The sequence below is a fragment of the Amphiura filiformis genome, chromosome 12 (genome assembly GCF_039555335.1).
Source record: "Amphiura filiformis chromosome 12, Afil_fr2py, whole genome shotgun sequence".
In the NCBI taxonomy this organism is placed as follows: Eukaryota; Metazoa; Echinodermata; class Ophiuroidea; order Amphilepidida; family Amphiuridae; genus Amphiura; species Amphiura filiformis.
The window spans coordinates 8074898-8100058 of record NC_092639.1 but is presented as its reverse complement, the minus strand read 5'-3'; the positions used below and the strand labels follow the sequence as shown (position 1 = coordinate 8100058).

General features: G+C 36.2%; 2 protein-coding genes across 2 annotated transcripts in view; one reads left to right on the top strand and one right to left on the bottom strand.

The window, feature by feature from the left end:
• LOC140165737 (ADP-ribosylation factor-related protein 1-like) overlaps positions 1-21379 on the bottom strand; it is a 35240-nt gene extending 13861 nt beyond the window's left edge. The window contains 6 exon segments of the mRNA XM_072189052.1: positions 189-270; positions 4370-4452; positions 6066-6137; positions 6140-6152; positions 7084-7182; positions 21204-21379. Of these exon segments, the coding sequence (XP_072045153.1) occupies positions 189-270; positions 4370-4452; positions 6066-6137; positions 6140-6152; positions 7084-7176 (343 nt within the window). The 5' untranslated portion in view covers positions 7177-7182; positions 21204-21379.
• A 72-nt stretch (positions 21380-21451) lies between these two features.
• The window catches only part of LOC140165736 (uncharacterized), a 37319-nt gene continuing 33609 nt past the window's right edge, over positions 21452-25161 (top strand). The window contains exon 1 of the mRNA XM_072189051.1: positions 21452-21703. Within this exon, the coding sequence (XP_072045152.1) occupies positions 21637-21703 (67 nt within the window). The 5' untranslated portion in view covers positions 21452-21636. The remainder of the gene's footprint in view (positions 21704-25161) is intronic.

Genomic DNA, 25161 nt, shown 5'->3' with positions numbered 1-25161 from the left:
GTGTCATCTAACAATTGCCTCCTTTGGACCCCATGGAGCAGATCGTGTCACAAGTGGACTTTTATTGCCAGTTAGAAGTAACTAAAGGATTAGGTTTGAGCTATACTTTATTTAGCAAAACAGCATAATATTTCTTTAATCCCAAAAATTAGTGCTGTATTTTTCTGGAATAGGGAGTAGGTACTTACCAAAAGCAAGTCTTGATTCCTCTAATCTTTCCCTGTCTGATGAATCTACTACATAAATAACACCGTGTGACTCTGCATAGTACTGAAATCAACAACACAACATGCTCTATAATTTTGCTACTTTTGAAAACAGTACTCAAAGTGGAAGGAGTACTTATATTGTGAAGATTTATAGGTTGATAAATGCGTATCACTTGTTGGGAGTGAAACTGTACAAAATAATGCAAGCGTACTCGTCTCAGTGCAAGTGCATTAATTTTTACAATTTCTCAAGCAATAAGTGTTACGCATTAATTAACCTATTTCATACATGAGATAAAACCCTAGGATTTTTGCTATTCTTATAACAAACTTGTCACTACAAACAAATGTTGGAAAATACAAGCAAATATGAATGCATCAACCCACAAGAAAAATGAATGCGTCCGAAAGCACTGCACGTAGTACTCAGAGTGCATACCTGCGCATTTATACACAATGCATGGTTCGCATTTTTCTAATGTTTGCTCTGATTGGTCCTCGCTATCTAAGTAGCGTAGCACTGAATGGATGGATTGTGACTCCTGATTCACAACATTTAGGCCTATACAGGTTGTAACAAAAAATGTATACAATTTAGAAAATAGTATAGGCAAACAAGTCACTTATTAATTGCATTGAATTTACTTGGTCATCATGGAATTTCTTAAGCTACTACATAAGCTTTGTTTCAGACAAATCGGTGGTCTACAAGCGAAGATATGGCCAATTGTGTGAAAAAGTCATAAAACAGCTTGGGCCACTTTCGTGTCTTTGTGTACCAAAAGTGACTGAACTGAGTTGAATCATGAACCATCTGGCGGTAGTCATCTTATTTGGTAGGCCCTAAACCAAATATAGTATTATTAATTATAGGTAATTTGACCTTTGGGTGACCTTTGACCCAAATGAATGCAAACAAGCCAGCAATTTTTCTGACCAATTTTGTTAACCTTTGAGTGTCATTTGACTAAATTCCCCCTGTTGACCCTTGTGTAATTTAGAGTAGAAAAACCAATAACCGCTACATAACCTTTGACCCCAAGTTGGGTACAACATACATATATGAAGTTTGGGTCAGTGGTTCTTCTGAGCAAGTTTGGTGATCATATCATGCAATTTAGAGAATGAGTAGCAATTAAAAAGATCTTTACAGAATGGCCTCTGGTGACCTCTACATGACCTTTTGATGCCTATCTGTGTACAACTTATGACAAGTTTGGGTCAGTGATGCTTCAGACCAAGTTTGGTCAAAATCTGCCAAAAGCATACGAGTAGTATTTCCAAAGTGATGCCAGAAGAAGAAAGAATGGGTCGAACAGGGAACCTGGCTAAGTAAACAGGGAAAATGTGACACAACATCCAATGCCTGGGGGATAACACAAAATGTACACTATTCAATTTGAGTCAATTGATATATGGAGCCAAATTGTGACTCTACTAATAGAGTAAATCAGGCTGATGTCAGCAAATAGCAATTTCATTTATAATATAGAGGCCATGCAGCCAAAAGTGCTGTTGATGATTTCGTAGCAGAAATGTTTCAAATGGACAAATCATATATCAAAATAGTTGAGTCGATACCTTTCGTTCTCTCCCCTTCAGTGTTAAGTTGCGTATGACTAACATTTTCTTGTTTAAACATGACAGGTGCCCAGTGGATACCCTTGAGCAATAAAAGATATATGAGGTCAAAGGTTATACAGGGGTCAAAACTAAAAATTGCTCCGATTTGGTTAAAACCTTTTCCAAAATATTCCTCAGGTCACAAGGATTGAGAAAATATACAGTTTGACCTACCTACGACCAATCAGTCTGGAGTTATTAGCAAACAGGTCAAAGGTTGAAATTTGGGCTCAGCATTGATCAAATACAGAAAATTTATCAGAGTTTGATAAGAATGGTCTCAAAATGTTTTTCTTGTTATAATAATTCAGAAAAAGAATAAATTTTACTATATGCGACATTTTGTTACCTAGGTAAAGGGGGCAAATATCTCAACATCAATTGGACCCAATGGACAGTAACGAAACATGGTATGTAGTGCAAACTTTTTCTGAATTATTATAACAAGACAAACATTTTGTGCAAAATTGGGTAACTTTTCAGTGTTTGACCCCCATGGAGAACAAATTTTGATCTTTGACCGTTTTGCCATTAACCCGTGACTGATTTTCTGAATCCTTATGACCTGATGAATATTTTGGAATATGTTTGAACCAAATAGGAACAATTTTGAGTTTGACCCCTGTGTAAACTTTGACCCCGGATTTCTCGGAATGCTCAAGGGTGCCCATTGGGCATCTGTTATTTTCTTATTCTATACTCCTCAGATATCAATATTAAAGCAAAAAATGTTAGTCATACCTGACTTTACACTCACAAGCAAGTTCTATCCAACTATTCAATTTGAGTCAATTGATAGAGCCAAAGTGTGACTAATGTCAGCAAATAGCAATTTGATTTATAATATAGAGGCCATGCAGCCAAAAGTGCTCTATTTGATGATTTTGTATGAGAGATGTTTCAAATGGACAAATCATAGATGCCTTTTATTCTCTCCCCTTCAGTGTAAAGTTGTGTATGACTAACATTTTCTTGTTTAAAGTTGATGCCTAACATGTTGAGAGGTCAAACATGACAGGTGCCCAGTGGGTACCCTTGAGCAATAAAAAGATATATGAGGTCAAAGGTTATACAGGTGTCAAACCTAAAAATTGCTCTGATTTGGTTAAAACCTTTTCCAAAATATTCCTCAGGTCACAAGGATTCAGAAAATAAATAGTTTAACCTACCTATGACCAATCAGTTTGGAGTTATTAGCAAAAGGTCAAAGGTTGAAATTTGGGCTCAACATGGGTCAAATACATAAAATTTATCCCATTTTGGTAAGTAAGAATGGTCTCAAAATATTTTTCTTGTTATAATAATTCCGAAAAAGAATAATTTTTACTATCACAACTTTTGTATTTCTGAATCACCCTTCACGTAAGATGAACATTGAGACAACTCTATTATGATTCTTAGTCTCCAGTTACTCATATAGCATGCGCAATATGCTAAGAAGAACATGAACATTGGAGCCCGGAGGGGGGGGGGGGCACTCATGTATAAAAGTTGCAAGCATCCTTGTGAATTGACTTTCAAAAATGACCCTAAGCTAGGATGTCGAAAATTTGTCAAACTAACCCTAAACAAGGATTTTACTCTTATAAAAACACCCTATGCGAGGAATTGGGTTTGAAATTTACCCCTACATTGATCGTCCCTAAATAAGGAAAGACATCATAAAAACACCCTAAACGAGGAATTGATTTGAAATTTGCCCCTTAAAACAAGGATAGACATTGCGTGTGTCGGTACAGTGATATCGGTAAGTTTAAAATTGGCGCTGTTGAAGTCAGCTTCTATTTTTGTTTTAAATCTGGTCAGTAAAATTGCTCAGAAACCATTCTTTTGTGCCGAATTACTTGATGAACTACATGTACCCTAAGCGAGGATCGTCCTTAAAAAAATCGCCCCTAATCGCGGATCCGTGCGGATCCTTGTTTTGCATTTCAAAACCACTCTAAATCCGCGTTTTCTTTCATGCAGATGCTTACAACTTTCATATACGAGTGCCCCGGGCCTGGGGGTTGGAGTAGGTATTCAAACACATTTTTTTCCAGAATGGTAGCTAAAATGTGACATTTTGCGGTAACACATGACAAAAATAGTTAACAGAATAAAACATGCAGGTGCCAAATTTGGCAACAAAGCAGAAAAGGTTCTCCAGACTTTTCTGAACATTTTGATATATGATTTGTCCATTTGAAACATCTGTCCAATGATGCACACATTTCATGGGGCTGGCCTATATACTGTTACATAAACAAAATATGTGCAACAAGGTAAATTGAGTTAAATTTCTAACCATAATGCATTCAGATGATATTTGAGACCTATAAAATTTCTGAAAATATTAAAGTAAATTTTATTGATGCCCAAAATTTATGTATTTGTTGTAATAATTAATGCACAAGAAATGTTATTTGCCCATACCATTTTATTAAGGAACATGGTATAACTCTGATGGTGTTGAAATATGATATGATAATAACATCTCAATTTTTGTCTTGCTGAAATGAACCCGATTTACTTGTGTTTAGTCACAGTGTATGTACCTTGTCCCAGAGAGCTTGCAACTCTTCCTGGCCACCTAAATCCCAAAACATTAAGCGTAGATTTGATATGTCGATTCTACCAACTGCAATATAAAGAAGAAAGCATATAGAATATTGTGAAAAATCTTGAAAGCAATCATTTTAATTGTAACAATGTTTGAAGCCAACTTTGAAGAATCTTGCTCATTACATGTACTGTAACAACACAGCCCACACAGTAGCACAGTATTTTGATAAAGTATGACTTGGCCCAGGTTTGGTGTTTTGAAGCATAAGGCATGAAAACTTGAATTGTATGAATTTAAAATCACAGCATTATGCTGCTTGCAAATGGGTCGCTAGTCCTCCACACAACAACCCTGTTTATCTGCCCACTCATTTGGACACCTGAGTGAAGGGAATGTAATTGCTTCAGTGTCTTGCTCATTCAGTCATGTATACAGGAAACGGAAAGAATAATATGTTCATTCACCATATTAAAGTTTGGACAATAAAAATGGTGTCCCCTGAGTCATTGGAAAATTTTACAAAATGAGTGCCAAATAAAGCCATTTGGTGGACACTAAAATTGAAAAATATTCAATATGATCAAGGCCCAATTGAAGCAGTTTGCAGTACATTTCCTTCCCACCCAGGGTGCTGGACTACAGTTTTAGCCTTCTGAACAATTATGTCATATTTTCATACACCTGGGGACAAGTAGGTCAACATCAAAGATAATCTTATATTCACATACGTGTAACAACATTTAGGAACAAATAAGGAGAAAATTCACAATTTTTGAAACTGGTGATTTTTCAGGTTTATGACTCGGTCAAAAAACAAACTGCATTTGCGTCAACATTGGAGTGATGTTAGCATGGATAGGCCTATTCAGCTCCCCCTGTTGAATAATAAGGGTATATACTCCATCACCCAAGGATCTGATCTAATATTAATTTATTCTTGCACATTTGTATCAAACCAAATTTTTTTGTAGAAACACCGCATACGATATAGGTTACCAGACTGCCATTCAACATTATGAAAGTAAAATTTAAGTTTTTATATTCTGAGTTCAACTTGATATGGTGATAGAATATGGTGGCTTGATGTGCTATAGTTTTGTGTCATGTTATTTGCATATTTATAAATATTAATGAAGTTATTTGCATATTTTGCCTACATTTTCATTAATCCACTCTGCAGCTTAAATGCAATAACCGATCAACTTTAAATTTGGTTTGGTGATTGGATATGGTGGCCTGATGTGCTGTATAGTTTTGTCATGTTATTTGCATATTTATAAATATTAATGAGCTTATTTGCATATTTTGCTTACATTTTCGCTAATCCACTCTGCAGCTTAAATGCAATAACTAATCAACTTCTAAGTTGGTATTGTGATAGTATATGGTTACCTGATGTGCTGTATAGTTTTGTGTCATGTTATTTGCATATTTATGAATATTAATGAGCTTATTTGTATATTTCATATTATTTGTATTTACAAACCTCTGTTATTTACACACCTTTGTGTGGGGCCACCTTAATTACGAACTGTGTAATTCTAGTTTGTATTGTGCTACAAACCGGCTGTCTCTGGAATCATGAAAACCCATGTAATAATCTTATGTTCCCATTGAATGAGGGATTGCCAAGTCAAGCTGGGGAAAGCTGCACACTGGAATTTAGGTATGGGCCCTAAGTGACTTACTGTTGAGTCCAACAGTAGTAGTGACTTTGTCTAGTCCCATTCCCTTGTAGTTCCTATTGAATTCCATCTCGTCCTTTCTAAAAATGTCTGCAAAAGAGAATGAAAACCATTATGCAATGCATTGTACTGCGCACACCTCTTGATCCCTGTGTAATATGATTTCCTAACTGTCTGTGACACGATCTGCTCCATGGCGGCCAAAGGAGGCATATTTGACAATTGAGTTACTATTATTATTACCTACACTGTAAATACAAACATTAGGCTTATGCTGAAAACACCATAGGTCTAGAATACTTGGTTCTTAAATGCTGAAGTTTTGTGATGACTATTTTCTTATGTATTTTATTGCTTTTTGTTTTTCATATTTATGCCTTTATCTCAATTTCAAATTTGCTGCCTTTGGCCTCCATGGACCAGATCGTGTCACATATATTAATGTGCCATTAATTGCAATATGTGCTCTACAGCGGTGTGCTTTGCCCAAGAGGTTCACGCGATGCCACAATTGCGAATGATTTTTATTATTGGAAATATAAATTGGAATTTACTCTTTCATATGATGGTGTGAGAACTAGATCAGCCTAGCTCTTCAATTGTCCGACCGCAATGTTGTTAAAACTGCAAAGTCATTAAGAGGATATAACTGAAATAAATATTGCATAAAATCAAAATATGTGCAATACAGAGCATTATTGTGAGAAGAAAGTTTCTTTCTTCAAGAAACCTCTTCTCTATATCAACGAAACTGTAAGAGATGTGTTTGAACTTAACTGTAATGCACACACACCTTTTAAGATCCTAATTATTATCAAATTTCTATCTTTGCCAATAAAGGCTAAAACTGGTTAATTACTTCTTTATTTTTGCAATCCTTCTTTGCTCATAACTTCTGATGTTGAAGTCATACAAAATTAAAACAGTTCTAAATAGAACTAAATTTCCATGTGTTTTGTCTACAAAATTCACCATTTAAAAATGTGAGCATGAAGGGTTTTCACATGACAATTCTACTTACAGTTTTGCCGGCATTATCCAGGCCAAGTATGAGCACAAAGAATTCATCTTTCCTAAATAGATACTGCCATAAGCCATACAGCAAGGTGAACATTATAATCTGTGCACATCAAAGAAACAAAGAGATAAGATAATACTCTGTGGTAGTGGCCATCTTGTTGATGTGTTGCTCAACATGTATACATGTAGGCACAGGGGCGCGCGCACAGGGGCGCGCGCACAGGGGGGGCAATGGGGGCAATTGTCCCCCCCTATGATTTTCAAAAAAGAGGTAAAAGGAAGGAAAAAGAGAAAGAGAAGAAGGAGAGAGAAAAAGGAGGGGAGAGAAAAAGGAGGGAGAAGAAGAAAATGAGCCATTCCCTCCCTGGCCATGGTTAGAAGGAGGAAACTCCCCCTTCGGACATCTTGACCCTTGTGGAATGCTGACCTATATGACGTACCTACAGTTTTAAAGTTGTTGGTTCTTATATTTTTGGCCCATTTTTGGCAAATTCTCCCCATTTAAGTCACATGGCCTCTCTTGCCTTCTCCCAACTACTTTGGAAAAATCCTGTGCAAACGTTGCTATCCTGGCGCGGCAACTCATGCAAGTCTGTGGCATGCAACAATTAATCATTATAAATAAGTTTACTTTCAGTCCGATATCACACAACTTTTACGGGGTTTCTCACATTGTACTATTGTAGGCCTATATCCAAAACCTATACTAGAATGCCTCACTCAGAAATGGTGTAAAAATTATGCACCAATATAAATAAGCAATTGACTTCATTACGGCCGGCCAGGGGCATAGCCAGGATTTATTGGGGGCTGATTTTGAAAACGTGGACCTGTTTTGGACCTTTTCGCGAATGGGCAAATTTTGTCCTTTTCTGACTGAAAAGCATTAAAAAAACTGGGGTTTTTTTCGCTCGCTACGCTCACAAAGTGGACCTTTTTGGCTTTTAGTGATCATAGGGCGACTACCTCCTACCTACGCTCCTGATTACGGCTTTCAACCTCAAGACACCCCCTATTCATATTATTTTATCGTGCCAATTTATTTTTTTAAAAACGGCATATCATAAAATAAATATCATATAGCCTACAATGCAACTGACTTAACATACACCGCGTAGATCCGACCCGGGGTGTGCGGTATAAATCCCCCCAATATTTTGATAGGGTATTAACGGTATAGATGGTCCATAAAATCATCCCCCAATGTTGACGCCTGTATGTGGGTTTCTGACCAAAGTAACCTCATATTTGGCCATTTTAGCCTAAAAGTGCCAATTTTTTCGCGCTTCACGCGACTTTTATTGTATTATGAAATTATTTTGTTGCCAAAAGGTGCTGGCTTTACTAATTGAGTAGGTCCATGCCTAAAACCAGCGGGCAGAACATCGGGCCCGTGAATGAAATCCATAAAAATATGCGGTTGGAAAATAAATAAATAACCCTAAAAAGGGTGAAAATGGCTTCAATTTGTGCTTTCATTTTGAAAATTGTCTAAATTCTCAGGGGCACATCCCCCTCAGACACCCCCTACGTCGGCAATAAGCGTGACGCATGAGCGCTGTCGCTACCGCATAACAATTTAAAAAATTTGCCCCCCTATCAAAATACCCTGGCGCCGCCCCTGTGTAGGCAGGAGTTTAATGCCATTCTTGAAGCATTTTTTAAATTATCTCATTCTTGAACAGATTGTTGATTTTGCATGTAATGACAAATGACAAACCTGCTGACAAAGCAACTACATTTTTGTGTGTTAATGTATATATGGTCATGCACCGTGAATTGATGTAAAAGGATGGATCCCGTATAACATATTTGGCATTTTTAATACATTTTTTTGCTGTAATAATAGAATGGAGCTAATTTATATTTTATCTAGATGGTAATTTATCTAGCTAAATTCGAGAAAGTTTGACATCTACTAATTGTACTTTTTGAGATATTGTAATTTGAATGACGCAATGTCGGGGTGGAGGCTCTCACGGTGCAGGCATGTGTTTAAGTATAGGGAATATTGATGTTTAGTGCCTCTCAAATTATTTTTTTTATGTATCTTTATAACCCACCAAGATTTAGATTTATTATTATCTTTTCACTCATTACATTTTACAAGAATAATACCTTATAAAGAATAATACATATGTGACTCCGCCACAACTGAGCCCGGATGTCGCCAGTGCCACTATTGAGATATGCTCCATCGAACTTAACAATAAACAATAGGAAAGAAAGGATTTATTGACTGTTTTATTGATTTTTTCACTATTTAAATGTCAAGTACTATAGACATGATATACATCATTTTAAAGCTAATTTCAAGCAGAATATTTTGGTTGAATATCTCAAAAATGATGATTGGCGACATCCGGGCTCAGTTGTGGCGAGGAGTCACATATAAACTATGAAAATACATAATACGACAATGAGTGAAGGAATTACAGTTGAGGCCCAGAGGCCTGTAGCTCTGTAACCCCTTGATAGAGGTACAATGTATATGGCATTTATTTGACATGGCAGCAGGTAATTGGTAGACGACAAAAGATGTCAAGTCCAACCAACCAACTGTCATGTCCATCAATGACATATCCTATGTTGAACATTTAAAGAAAAACAAAAAAAAGTACACATGATAGAAAAACTGTATGTATTGGTAAAAAAAAGCAATTAAGAATAGTTTTGCATAAGATGATATGTTTATACTTTTTCGAATTGCTTCACTGATGGCGAGCACTTGATACCAGAATCAATAGCATTCCATAGCTTTATACCTGCATATTTAATAGATTTCTCACAAAAGACTTTCTTGACTCAAGGTAACATGAGATTGTTTCTATCTAGTGTTTACAGCATGAATTTCAGAGTGCATGGTAAAAAGGTCGTCAAAACATTTGGTAATTTGTATGTTTATACATGAATGTCCCAACCTAGAGCGTACATATCTTTGATGCTTAAAGTATTATATTTTTAGTAACAGAGGATTAGTCCTAGATCTGTAATTACTGTTACTAATAATACGCAATGCTCTTTTTTGAAGAAAAAAATTGAATACAAAGAGCAGGCACATCCCCATGCTAAAATACTATAATTTATGTACGGCAAGACAAACAAACAATATAATGCATATAATGCTTCATTGGGTAGAAAATGTTTGACTCTGTTAATAACACCGACACTTTCGAGAGCAAGTTTTAATGACAATAACAATAGTCTCCTTCCAAGAAAGATTTTGATCAATTTGAAGGCCTAGAAACTTTGTACTGGTGACTCTTTCAAGAGGAGTGACTTCACTTTCATTTGAGTCAAGGCAAAGGTGTAGAGTGTAGTCAGAGTGTGTATTTTTACCACTGCCAAGTAACATGTACAATGTAGTTGGTTTTGTTGGCGTTTACGGATAGTTTGTTTACTTTAAACCATCTGTCAATATGAGTAAGCTCTTTATTCATAACTGTTTCTACACTGTACTTCCTCAAGTTGGCTGTGTGTGAGAAAAAAAAATAGTATCATCTGCAAAGGATATAACATAGACAGAATATGTAACAAGATGGATATCATTAACATACAAGATAAAGAGCAGTGGCCCCAATATTGACCCCTGAGGCATGGCACAAGTGGTATTTTTGCTCTCTGATGAAACACCATTGTAAGTTACAAACTGTTTTCTGTTACAAAGATAGTCTTTGAACCAGTCATAACATACACCTCTGAAGCCATATTAGTATAATTTACTAAGAAGTATTGAGTGATCAATGGTATTGAATGTCTGACATTACATCTGATATTGACTCAAGACGGGTTGTTTTTGTTGTACTTCTCGACATGAGTGCAGCTTTTGATACTGTAGACCACAAAATACTACTGGTTATTCCAACCCCGTTGGGGAAATTGTGCGCTCGTACCAACCAAGATATCACATCTATGCTGATGATTGCCAGATTTACGCATCTTTTGATCCTCGCATTCCTAAAGATATGGAAAACACTCTCATTATAACAAACTGTATCGCTGAAATCAGGAGATGGCTTTCAGCAAATTACCTTAAACTCAATGACTCAAAATCCGAGTTTTTCATTACTGGATCTAGCTACAACTTAAAACTTGTTGATACTAAAAACACCGGACTTGTCATTGGTGGCTCAAGTATCAAGCTCTCCCCTGTCATCCGGAATCTTGGTTGTTTTCTTGACGTAAACTTATCCCTCACGGCTCACGTCAACAATCTTCGCAAGACAATCCTATTCCACATCAAAAATCTCTGACATATACGTAGATTCATTGACAAAGAAACATGTCACCATGCAGTTCGTGCTCTAGTTATTTCCAGGCTGGACTATTGTAATGCTTCACTTTACTATCTGCCAGGGATAAGGATCGTTTACAGAGACTGCAAAATAATGCTGCACATCTTGTGTTTGCGGTTGGACGTCGAGTCGAAGCTAAACCACTTATTCATAAACTGCACTGGCTGCCTGTTGAGCAGAGAATTCTGTTCAAAGTCCTTTTGTATGTTTACAAGGCATTTAACAACTTAGCTCCTAAGTACATCGCTGAACAATTCACTGTTTATGTTCCATCCCGGCCCCTGCAATCAGCCATGGACACAAATCGGCTTGTGATACCGATGTCGGAATTGGTCACTGTTGGTGATCGAAGTTTCAAAGTTGTCGCAGCAAATGCCTGGAACTCTTTGCCGAGACAATTGCGGACTGCTGGAACTACAGAAATTTTCAAGGGAAATCTTAAGACTTTTCTATTTTAAGAACTTTGTATTTAATTTATTTGTTGTAAACGCTATGGTACCTTGTGAATAGCGTCCTAAATACCTGTTTGTTGTTGTTGTTGTTGTTGTTGAATGTTTTCGATAAATCCAAGAAGATACCATTGCCAGTAAATTTGTTTTTATTTACTGTGTCCGTAATTTTATTCACCAAATCTATCACTGCCATATGGTCATTTTCACGGTAAAGGGTGTAACTTTGGATTTTTAACATTTTAATCCGTAGTGTTCTAATAAAGCCACAGAATTCCATGATTTTTGGCCACATAAGTCATCTAGTTACCTTGGGTAGCATAATCAGCTTTGGGAGTTACTGCGTTCAGTTTTAGCAGGCTTAAATGTATTCAATATATTGCCATTTTGAAAAACTATAAAAAACAGTAACATTTTTGTAAAACCCTGTGTTTTCTTCAGTTAGTTCATGGATAATTTTTCTTATCCTGAAAGTACAGTCATATGTTCAGTAAACACTGCCACATTAGATTTAATTGTGAACAGCCCTGTATTTTTGAGAACCGGACTTCGATATTTGTCGTTTCGAGGCTTCATTTTCCGTTAACAATTGTTAACAAACTTTGTGGGTGTAGCTTTGGTTCATAATTCTTGGTTATTTCTTCACTTCTTCTTGATTCATAACAGTTGTTATCTTAACTTGAAATGGGTAACAAAAATTAGTCGATTTGCAAGCTTTTAAAATTTTTATAAAATCTTGACTTCAAAGAGCCGCTTTTTCCGTTAACTTTTTGAAGCCTCCGAAACAAACTGTTCAGCAAGCTTGTGCAAATATAAATAAAAGAGCTCATCCAATCTATTTATCAAAATGTAGCAAAGTAGATCCTCAAGTCACATGTTTTTAAATCGTGGAGATATATATCACCGTTTGAAAATGGGACCCAATACAAACTTTCCGTTAACAATTGAAGCCTCCGAAACAAATGAAGCCTCCAAAACAATAAGATTAATTATCATCTATGCATATCAAAATTGGTGTGTTTCATACTGATATCTGCATTGTAATTATTACTTGATATGTGCAGAATGTCATAAATTTAAAAAAAAATTGACATTATGGTTAATGTTTGAAAAATATACTGATACCCCAAAAAGCCTGTTTCGGAGGCTTCACATGCAAAAAACACCATACTTAACAAATGGGTGAAAAAATTAACATGTGATAAATCTACAATATCTGCCGCATATAATCATTGATTCAATACACACAAGAAAATAACAGCTTAGATGATCCCAACACTGTTGTTTTCAAAAAAACTACTTCTGCAATGTTTAACAATTGTTAACATGAAGCCTCCGAAACAAAAAAAAAAAATGACTTGCTGTGATAATTTAATTTTTGTCACAACTGAAATTCAATACTTAGAAGCAAAGCATGAAAATTGGTAATTGTGATATTTTTTACCTATTTTTTTATGTCAACTTGTAGTAGTTAGCCAAATATTTTACTTTTATGATCACCTGTGTTGTTAACTGAAGCCTCCGAAACACAAATCGCTTGAATTGCCAATTCTAAAAAATAACTCCAATTTCTGTGAAACTTGGCTGGGAGGTTCCTTTCATCAAGTAGTATTTGTACATGAAGTTAGACATTCAAATTATTTTAGGAACCCAATTAAAACTTAAAAAATATGTTTAAGGTTTGGAAATTTCCATTGTAAATGACACTTGATGTTAAAAATTTTCAAAACTGCAATTACAAACATAGCAAAACATGGTATAAAATTTAACTTATATCTGTTGACTTACTTTGGAATGGGATTTCACATGTATTCCAGCTTTCATGTCATAATTTTCTGAGGTTATGTAAAATACATTTTTTCTTAGATTTTAACCAAAATGTTATGGAAATGTCAAATTTTTTTTTAGAAATCAAAAGGTTTAAGCCTTGAAACATTATTTTACTGGAATTTTAAAAGTTGCTTCTATGCATGATTTCAGTAAACAGAAACATATTTAAGTGGTTTGAAATTTTGACCTTAAAAATCAAAAGTTACACCCTTTACTGTGAAAATGACCATATACAATGTATGTACTGTGGTTCTTTCTAATAAAACCATATTGGCACTTATACAAAATGCCATGTGTATCCAAGTATGATACATATCTATTGAATACAAGACATTCAAGTATCTTTGAGAGAATGGGTAAAACAGAAACAGGACGATAGTTTGAAAACAAATCACTTTCATCTTTCTTATACAGGGGAATGACCTTTGCTATTTCAGACTGTCTGGTACTCTGCCTGTGGAGATGGATACTTACAGGTTAATGAACGCGTATTACTTATTGGGAGATAAATTAGACAAAATAATGCACGCGCGCTGATGTTGATGCGTCTAATGCACGAGCCCCAAAGGCTGCCCTCTGCAGTGAATTTCTGGTCATCCGCCAGCAAATCTGGGCTTCAGGATGACCACTTAATTTGTACACTGATCCCATCAATCCTGTAAGTGTAATTGAAATCATTCAATACAGCGTTGCACTAGCTTTTTGTACACCCATCGAATGTGTGTCATCAGCCCTAAGACACACACATACATGTACAGGCATAGAGTTCTGCAGTAGCATGTTTTGTTGACATTTTGTGTAATGTTTACATCCATGACAGTTCTAATACCATCAACAGACAACTCAAATACAAAGGATGTCAGTTGGCAATCTTAATGTTATGCAATCAAGTTTACAACACTATCACTCTTACAATGAGCAGAAAGTCACCGAGTCATGCAATTCAAGTACCAATATTGATTACCTGAAGTGGCCTACTGCAAATGACCAGATATAACCTTTCTGATTTTCTTGTTATTTTGCAATAACATAACCATGTTTTCCTTGATTTTGGTATGAAATTGAGCAAATAGAATTAATTGTCATGTCAATTTGGAGTTATTAGGGGCAACTAAAACTGATATGAGGTCAGTTTTATATGTTTGGAATCTGTATTGCCTATTCTGAAGGAATGATTGCCATGTAAACAAACCATCCCTTGGCCCATATGGACATGGTGTACTACTTTTCAGTACTGGGTACCCTGTTTTCCATGGGTGACTGTAGGAACCCATGGATTCGATCATGTCAGCTTTTTGTATACAGTATACACTTCATCCCATACCGTTGTGCAGAGCTACAAAAATGTATTACGGTATGGGTTACTCGAGAACTCTAGCTTCAAATTTGCTCACGATAGTTACGCATTCGATGCTAGAGTGCAGTATGTTAATGCTATCATTTTTCGGCCGGACAGCGGTGCAAGGTTTTGCACCGGAGGTTATTTATTCTGTTAATGTTGAAATTTGGATGAAAGTTATTTCGATGAGTCAACTGTAGGCCTACCTTTTGAGCAAGATTTGCCTATTTTGGACAGTCTAAAATTTTGCTGAAGTGTAATTTTAGCAACATTTTTGATGCGATCGCCTGTTGTGATTGGCTGTGTTTACTTCTGAACTTCCATTGCTTTACACGGTGTCATGCTTCAGCAAATCCCGACTAGATTTTGAAAGCAATGGTCTCTAGCCTAGAATGTGAAGCTATCGGTGAGCAAATTCTTGGCTAGATTTCTCAAGCAAGGTATGGGTTCCCTGTACTATACGAATTCCAATTGAATGAACGCAGCTTTCAGCAGCTGTACTCGATCCAACCGCGACCGTATATTGCATGTTTCAAATTACAACGCGAACGCCCGACCTTGGATACAATGCTAATCAATCACAAGTGTGTTGGCTTGGTTGGATTCACTTCCGTGTTACTCACGCACAGTCGCACACGCTGGCGTACATCGCGCAGTTAGACTACCCCGTAGTCCACTTGCCCATTCTGCATATACTCTGGATATTGTACTTAAGCTTAAAACTCTGATTTAATTAATGTGTGCATAATTGATATATTTTCACATCTGATCTTTTCAGTCACCCTACACCCTCTGTTTGTTAGCTCCCCAAGTGGACTACGGTACTGACTTTGGATTGTGGTCAGAATGCTTAACACGGCGGTCTACGAGCTTCTATGGATGAGATTGTCGGAAATCTGGCCTACTAAAATTGGCCACGATGTAATGCATCTTTAAATGGATCTGGCTTGTGATTGGTCGTCCAGATCTCGTTATGGTTTAAATCCTCCGGGTACCTATCATTACCATTAATAACTACATGGTACACAAGTCTGCCGCCATTGTGTTGTGTAATTGCATGAACGCGTCACTGAGTGCATGAGCGCGTATTGTATTTGCTTGCGGTTAAATTTGATTGATAAACAATTAAGTGTGATTGACAGTGTGAGTGTCAGGGACTTTGCCCGCTCAAAATCCCGTTTAAAATTGAAAGTCCATAGACAGTCTATTTTTAACCTGGAATTTCGCGATTAATAAACTGGCAGATTTTAAAATCAGAATTGTTCAGTGAAGTGCCAATACATTTATGACATTATGATATGTTGCATTCAATAATATAAGCCTATGTACACTTTACTTTTACTGTCACTAATATTTACTTTTTCATAATAATTTTATACTAGTATATATTTTGATGTAATAAATATCAGTATAATTTCGAGTTCAACTGAATGCTTTCATCATGATTAACATTAATAACATGCTTTTATTTATCAAAAATAGACTATGGCATAGTCTATCGCACAGTATGCGCAAAGAATCATCACGCTATAGACCACTTGGCATGTGACGTCATTGCCCGGCAGTATGCGCGCGCATTGTGACAATTTCCATTGTTCTTTGCCCTGCAGTATGCGTACGCATCGTAGTTTGCTAAGGGCACGTGCATTTTAAATCGCCCGCCACATTTCACATAGTACAAGAAAGCCATTGAACAGTGTAGCGGCTCGTTCAAGCATATCGATAGACGAGTCCCTCGCCTTTGTTGATAAACAGTAATGTCAAGTGGTCTATTGAAAGCTGCGTTCATTCAATGGATATACTACACTGCAAGATTCTCATCTGTGTGACGCCGATGTCACCACAATGTCACTCCATCGGAAACTACACCTCGGTTTTCCATATCGCCGGTCCGAAATAGCCGGGTAGCCAGCCTCCTAGGTTTCTACAGAGTGACTTCAAGCGGTGCGGTGATTTCATGAGGAGAGTCACACCGGTGTGACTACGCGACTGGGCCTGGGTGCTCAGTACCGGCGTTTTGGGTTGCCGGTTTTGCTTTTATTGCCATATTTTTTATATTCTCTTGATTTATTCAAATAATATTCTTTATTTCTTGTTTTTTTAGGGGATAAGGGAGGGGGAAATTGCGAACTGGACTTTAAAAATAAGGGAACTATTACATGAATAAAATAAATTTGTTAGTAAAAGAAATAAACATGATCAGTAAACAAAGTATAATTCAATAAACTAATATGACGAATAAAATACATTTTTGTTAATTGGTGGTTATTTGAATAACTAAATAAATAAAAAATTAAGAAATAAATAAGCAAGAAGAAACCAATAAACGAAGAATGGAAGAAACAAAGAAACACTTCGAAAGAAAACAACTTGAGAAAATTGCAAATAAAGAAGTTAAAAGTAGGAATATTATAAGAAACATGTAGGCCTATTGATGAATTTAAAATATTAAATGTGTAAAATGATATAAATAATTATAACAATAATAATTCATATTAAACAAGCATTAATATTTGCGTGATAAAAAATAAGACACAATTTCAAACAAACACTGCAATAGGCCTATATTGATGTGACACCGATTTATAGGCATAATTTGATAACGTAAAAGAATCTACATGAAAAACGAATCAATAGGCCTATAAAAACACCATTTTGAAAAACGGAAAAAGAAAATAGCACAAGCCAAAGTTTTGCACAAACTTACGGCAGTAAAAGTATAAATTTGCAGTAGACCTTTCAGGAAAGTGACAAGAAGTAAAACAAAATGCATGCTAGGCCTATAAACCAATTTTAAATATAACAGAAAAATTCTTGCTTCAAAATAAGTAAAGTTTTGACAAATCAAATTGTATAAATTGAAAATGCTAGGCCTATAATAGGCATACTTTGCGAACTTCGGCTGAAAATTATATCTTTTTTAAAACACAATTCGTTTTAAATAAAAAAAAGTTTCAATAGGCCTATTAACGTTATCATGCAAAATATGAAAAAAATAGGCTTAATTTGATAGCAAAACATGTCATCTAACCACTGAAGTAAACAAAGCAATGATATAAGTTTTGTAGGAAAACAAGCAAACAAATAAACAAAATAAAAATGTTTGAAATGAAACAAATAAATCAAGAACAAGAACTGCAAATAAAACACACACAGTTGACGAGATTATTAAACAGGCAGCACGAAAATAATTAAAAATATATAAAAGAGAACAATAAATAAATGAAACAAAATTAATCGAAAGTTGAAATATAAATGATGAAGAATGTAAAAGCACGATAAAAACAAAGACGGCAGTACGGCCACACACCCATGCACTGTACAGCATGCAGCATCAATCAATCAATTATAAAACCAACTCATTCCATTCATGAGCGTATACAAGCAGTAAACAAGCATGATACGCGTATTTGTCATCATCGGGCGCGTATTTTGTAGATATACGCGCGCGCCCCAGAGTGTTCGAACTCATAACAGGGTTCGGTCAATGACCTTTTGGCAGCATAGTCACCTTGAAGTTCGCCGACTGGGTACCGAGTAGGCGACGCATGGGGGCACTGGCTGCTGAAGTCACTTTGATGTGACTACAAGATGTGGACCACTGTCGGAATCTAGTCAGTGGTGTACATCATGAGTCGCCGATGCGGCATCGAGGAGATAACACATCGGAGGCTAGCAGTTGTAGTCACTGCGTGATAACACGGCTGCATAGTACCCTACTGCCTTGTTTCCGATGTAGTCACTCTCTTGTAGTGACTCCGTCGGCCACCATAAGGTGGGTTATTATGGCGTGACGGCGGTGGTGACTGCAGAGATCCAGTGCGATGTAGTCACTCTGCCGCCAGGAATTTTGCAGTGTAGTTCTTCTCTGAAGTATTGCTTGCGTGAGCCACACATGTACACTGCAAGATTCTCATCTGTGTGACGCCGATGTCACGAGAATGTCACTCCATCGGAAACTACACCTCGGTTTTCCATATCGCCGGTCCTAAATAGCCGGGTAGCCAGCCTCCTAGGTTTCTACAGAGTGACTTCAAGGCGCGGTGACTTCAAGAGGAGAGTCACACCGGTGTGACTACGTGAATGGGCCTGGGTGCTCAGTACCGGCGTTTTGGGTTGCCGGTTTTGCTTTTATTGCCATATTTTTTATATTCTCTTGATTTAGTCAAATAATATTCTTAATTTCTTGCTTTTTTTAGGGGATTAGGGAGGGGAAATTGCAAACTGGACTTTAAAAATAAGGGAAATATTAGATGAATAAAATAAATGTGTTATTAAAAGAAATAAACATGATCAGTAAACAAAGTATAATTCAATAAACTAATATGATGAATAAAATACATTTTTGTTAATTGGTGGTTATTTGAATAACTAAATAAATAAAAAGTTAAGAAATAAATAAACAGGAAGAAACCAATAAACGAAGAATGGAAGAAACAAAGAAACACTTGAAAGAAAACAACTTTTTCAAAAAATTGCAAATAAAGAAGTTAAAAGTAGGAATATTATAAGAAGCATGTAGGCCTATTGATGAATTAAAATATTAAATGTGTAAAATAAATAAATAATTATAACAATAATAATTCATAACAAGCATTAATATTTGCGTGATAAAAAATAAGACAATTTCAAACAAACATTGCAACAGGCCTATATTGATGTGACACCGATTTATAGGCATAGGCCTACTTTGATAACGTAAAAAAAAATCAACATGAAAAACAAATCAAACTAATATAGGCCTATAAAAACACCATTTTGAAAAACGGAAAAAGAAAATAGCACAAGCCAAAGTTTTGCATAAACTTACGGCAGTAAAAGTATAAATTTGCAGTAGACCTTTCAGGAAAGTGACAAGAAGTAAAACAAAATGCATGCTAGGCCTATAAATCAATTTTAAATATAACAGAAAAATTCTTGCTTCAAAATAAGTAAAGTTTTGGCAAATCAAAATGTATAAATTGAAAATGCTAGGCCTATAATAGGCATACTTTGCGAACTTCGGCTGAAAATTAATATCTCTTTTAAAACTTTAAAAAACACAATTCGTCTTAAATATAAAAAAGTTTTATTAGGCCTATATTATAACGTTATCGTGCAAAATATGAAAAAATAGGCATAAGCCCCTAATTTGATAGCAAAACATGTCATCTAACCACTGAAGTAAACAAAGCAATGATATAAGTTTTGTGGGAAAACAAGCAAACAAATAAACAAAATAAAAATGTTTGAAGTGAAACAAACAAACAAATAAACCAAGAACAAGAACTGCAAATAAAACACACAGTTGATGAGGTTATTAAGCAGGCAGCACGAAAAGAATTAAAATATTATAAAAGAGAACAATAAATAAATGAAACAAAATGAATCGGAAGTCTCACAGTTGAAATATAAATGATAAAGAATGCAAAAGCACGATAAAAACAAAACAAAAACAAAGACGGCAGTAGAACCACAGACCCACTGTACAGCATGCATCAATCAATTAATTATAAAACCAGCTCCTTCCATTCATGAGCGTATATACAAGCAGTAAACAAGCATTATACGCGTATTTGTCATCATCAGCGCGTATTTGGTAGATATACGCTGGCGCCTCAGAGTGTTGAACTCATAACAGGGTTCGGTCAACGACCTTTCGCAGCGTAGTCACCTTGAAGTTCGCCGACTGGGCCACGAGCAGGCGACGCATGGGGCCTGGCTACGGCAGTCACTTTGATGTGACTACAAGATGTGGACCACTGTCGGAATCTCGTCGGTGGTGTACATCATGAGTCGCCGATGCGGCATCGAACAGGTAACACATCGGAGGCTAGCAGTTGTAGTCACTCACGTGATGACACTGCTGCATAGTACCCTACTGCCTTGTTTCCGATGTAGTCACTCTCCTGTAGTGACTCTGTCGGCCACCATAGGGTAGGTTATTCGGGGGTGACGGCGGTAGTGACTTCAGAGTTCCAGTGCGATGTAGTCACTCTGTCGCCAGGAATTTTGCAGTGTACATGCAATACTAGTAACCCGAATGGTGTCTTGACTTGTACTTGAGAATACAACAAATTCAACAATTTAACAAATAATAAAAATAATAACATACAATATAACAGGATCATGTCAGAAATTAATAAATTGTTCTGGGACTGATTTTAGACTTAGTGATTATTCGGACTACATCTGAACATACAATGAATTTTTTTTTTTAATAACTTACTTAAAATTATTTGATTCTCGTACACCAACACCATCCACAATAATTTATAATACTGTCCCGTAAAAGTAGTAAGCTTAAATCTTATCACAATTTTAATATGTCATCAGTGGGCAGCTATTGCATGATTGACTGCGTTTTCTTCCCACGATATTGCTGTGATTGTTCATATGATGAACCATGAACTCTCACATAACCTCTTCCGGTGTATCAATCAGCTGCTTTTTACGTTTATACTCTCATTGAGCGATGAGCGATAAAATGTTTGACCAATCAAAAGACCCCGCTTTTCGATTTTCTCAGCGTGACAATGTAAACGGGCTACTTCATTGGCTAGAATCTAATCGGTTGTTGCTTGAGCATAAATTCAGCTGTAATCTGTGCATGCAACGCAACAGGTCCGTGCATCAAAGGGAAGAAGTCAAAGGCATCCGTCATGTCGTCTCCAGCAAGAAAGAGAGCCAAGAAACAAGCAGATGTGGACGAGGTAGAATTTTTCAAAGGTACATGTATGTTACCTGATAAAAGGGTAATGTTGGGCGTAGATCATGCGAAGGCAAAGCAAAAGTACACACATGATGCATGATGAATAAGCCTCTTCGACATTCCCGATCATGGAGCATTATGGGTAAAAATTTCGCCGCGATCACGAGTACTAAAATGCAAAACTTGAGGAGGCTATACTGTACAAATTCAATATGAAGAACTTTGCCGTTTTTGTAAAAATCTCTCTTATTGGAGTTTTGTAAACTGTTTGATCTTTATTCACTCACAATATTTTTTATATTCAACTTCATTGATATATATGAAAAATAATGATCAAACAGTTTACAAAACTCAAATAAGAGAGATTTTTGCAAAAACGGCAAAGTTCTTCACATTGAATTTGTACAGTATAGCCTCCTCAAGTTTTGCATTTTCGGTACTCGAACTTTTTACCCATAATGCACCATGATCTGGAATGCTGAAAAGGCTTATTGAATGAGCTTCAAAGTTTATGTTATACTATACTAAAATGCAGAAAACCTTAGACGAGCGCGTATTGTAAGGATACATCGCGTATATACTGCGTTGCACGCACTTGTCTCTGATTGGCTGCTAAGGCGATATATTGTTGCTGAGTGGAAATTTATGAATGAACTGCGCCGTACGCGTTGTTAGCGCCGAATTTGCAACATCACGGTAGTCGCGCTCGTAAAAGGTTTGCTGCATTTTAGTATAGCAAAACAGTTGGTTTGTCATGTTGGGGGAGTGTCACTATAAGGTAAACACTGGATCGTGGCTATATACTGCATCACTGCACTTTAATAGAAAACTACGTTTATAGGTTATTTTTTTAGGGTTAGGGTTATGCTGGTTTCATACTTTCCTGTGCTCGCGCTTGCGACTTTGCAGTGGCGGCACCAGGAATTTTTTTCGGGGTGGGGGGGGCAAAGTCAACGAATTTTGCGCCAAAATTGCCGCAAAAAGTGGAAATTTACATAATTTTGTGTTTTTTGGCTCAAAAGTGGGGGAAACCGGGGGAAAGAAAAATATTGGGGGGGGAGGGCAAAAACCTCAAGCATGATCATAGATGGCTGCATGGAAAATGTCTCTATCATCATCATCATCAGTCGGCTGCGGAGCAGGCGACTACAAGCTTTCTCCAACTAATGCGATCTTGGGCAAGCGAAACAATTTTGTTTGGCTGCAGCATCCTTCAGTATCTCCCAGGAGGTGCTGGACATACTGTAAGTACAGTGTGCTTGGCACGTCCGGTTTCCTCTTCCCATGTGGTGGAATATAAAGCGCATATTCTTTCACAGGGTCGCCATCTTCAAGACGCAGTATATGGCCGAGAAATTTGAGTTGATGAATCTTGACTCTGGCAACCAGTGGAGTGAACAATAGGTGCATAATTCAAATGAATAGCGGTAGTCTTATGGGATCTGGATTGAGCGTTTCTACAGTATTTTTTGTGGGACATGAGAGCACATCAGACATATCGAATTGCATTCTGAATACAAAGAATGTCTTTCTGATATCAAATATCCATTTTTTGAAATTCACAATATAATACAAATTTTATGACAAATTATTAAAATTTGATATTTTTCACATAAATGATATAAACGGTAACAGTCCTCGAAGTAAATTTTATATTCTTAAAGTGTATAAGAGTTTTCATAAAGTGTAAACACATATTCTTAAAGTGTATGTAGCTGGGAGGAAAAATTGACGATCAATTGAAAATTTTGACCTACATACACCTTAATTTTTATAAATCATCAGATTTATAAAGTTTACGAATTTTTAATCATTTGCCATAAAATGTGTAATTACATTGCAAATTTCAAAAAAAAAAAACTGTCTTGAGCCAAGTTCCATTTGTTGCTATTCTTTCAAAATCAGTCTTTACGTTGGTACATAAATTTGAAATAAGATGGAATAAATTCCAAACATTTGGTACCAAATGTGATCCCTTCTACATCCTCAAGAATTTCGGAAGCTAATTCATTTATGTTACACCCTGTTTTGTATTCTCTCTCACACTATACTTACGTCAAAACTGTCTATATAGTATAATTGTGATTGCACAAATGAAATTTGTAAAAGCAAACAACATTTGCATCTTTTAGTATAGATTAATTCATAACAATCTGGTTTGAAAATTTAAACACACAGAATGTTAAACACTATATCAAGAATAATTATTTTTGTAATAAACAAATATATTATAGGCCTACACATACTGAAACCCAATGCTATTGTATTAATTTTGTTTATAGCATGGTTAAAGACAAGTGATATATGTAGGAACTTAATTATCTGCACCAAAGCTCCATTTTTCTGATTTCTGTATATCATCATTTATAGACAAAAATATATGAAGTTAATCAACTTATCCAAAAGAAGGTAATTGTTTATCATGTGTGCAAATAGCTTTTGATACCAGACTTTTGATTAAGGGCATAACATACACCCTCTTCTATCCTAACATATTATTATTATCATGTGAAGCTCCTAAATGTAGAACCAATTGTCCTGCCAATTATTCTCTATCTCCCACCAACTGCCAAATAATTTTCATGTGTAAGTTTTTGGGGCGCCCGCTACGGCGGCGGCCCCATTATTAGGCTTGACTTTGCAAAAGGCTTCTAATTTCGGTCTTGCTAGATTTACTTCGTAACTGTTTTGCTTAAAAGTATGCCCAGCTTAGCTTAGAAATAAAACCACAATAATGCTTGGATTTTATTTTATTATTGTTTTCTGATATGCACGGGATAAAATGTTGTGCGTATATTCTTTGTTTAAAATACAAAATTAATGGACTTATAAAAACACCAAATAAACCGTGACCTTTGTATGGTCAGGCATGGTTTAAACCAGTTTACCGCCTCTTAGAACCCGATAGACGGTGACATTAGACCTTTCTAATTATGTATGTTTTGAACATGTTTGCACATGAACTAGTTGTTTACAGTTATTATTTATTAATTAATTTTTAGCAGAATTAATAACATAAAAATGGGCTGTGCCCGTTTCATGAAGAATAACGATCGATCTTACCCTTCAATTTCTTGGAATTGTTTGATATGAAAGGAGGGTATGATTTTTTTGTATTAGTATTTCCTAGCCTCTCTTAGCCACAGGGTTGGCTACAAAAGACACAGAGTATACCTTAGGATAAACTGGCATGAGTTGCGCCGACCCCAGGTTTGCAACATTTCAGGATTGTTTCTGGACGGAGGTCGGGTGAAAAACGTAAATTACGTTTACATGACTTTGTCGAAATTGCCGTGTGACAAGAATGAGTGTATTATATAGATGACTAGGGGGGAAGCTTACTTATTTGTGTCTTCTATACTATCCATCATATACCCTAGGCCCTGCATAACGAAATTCAACAATATTCAATATCCAAAGCAATATCCTCACTACAATAGGCCCCAAAACAGAACTCCCACCCCACATAATCGCA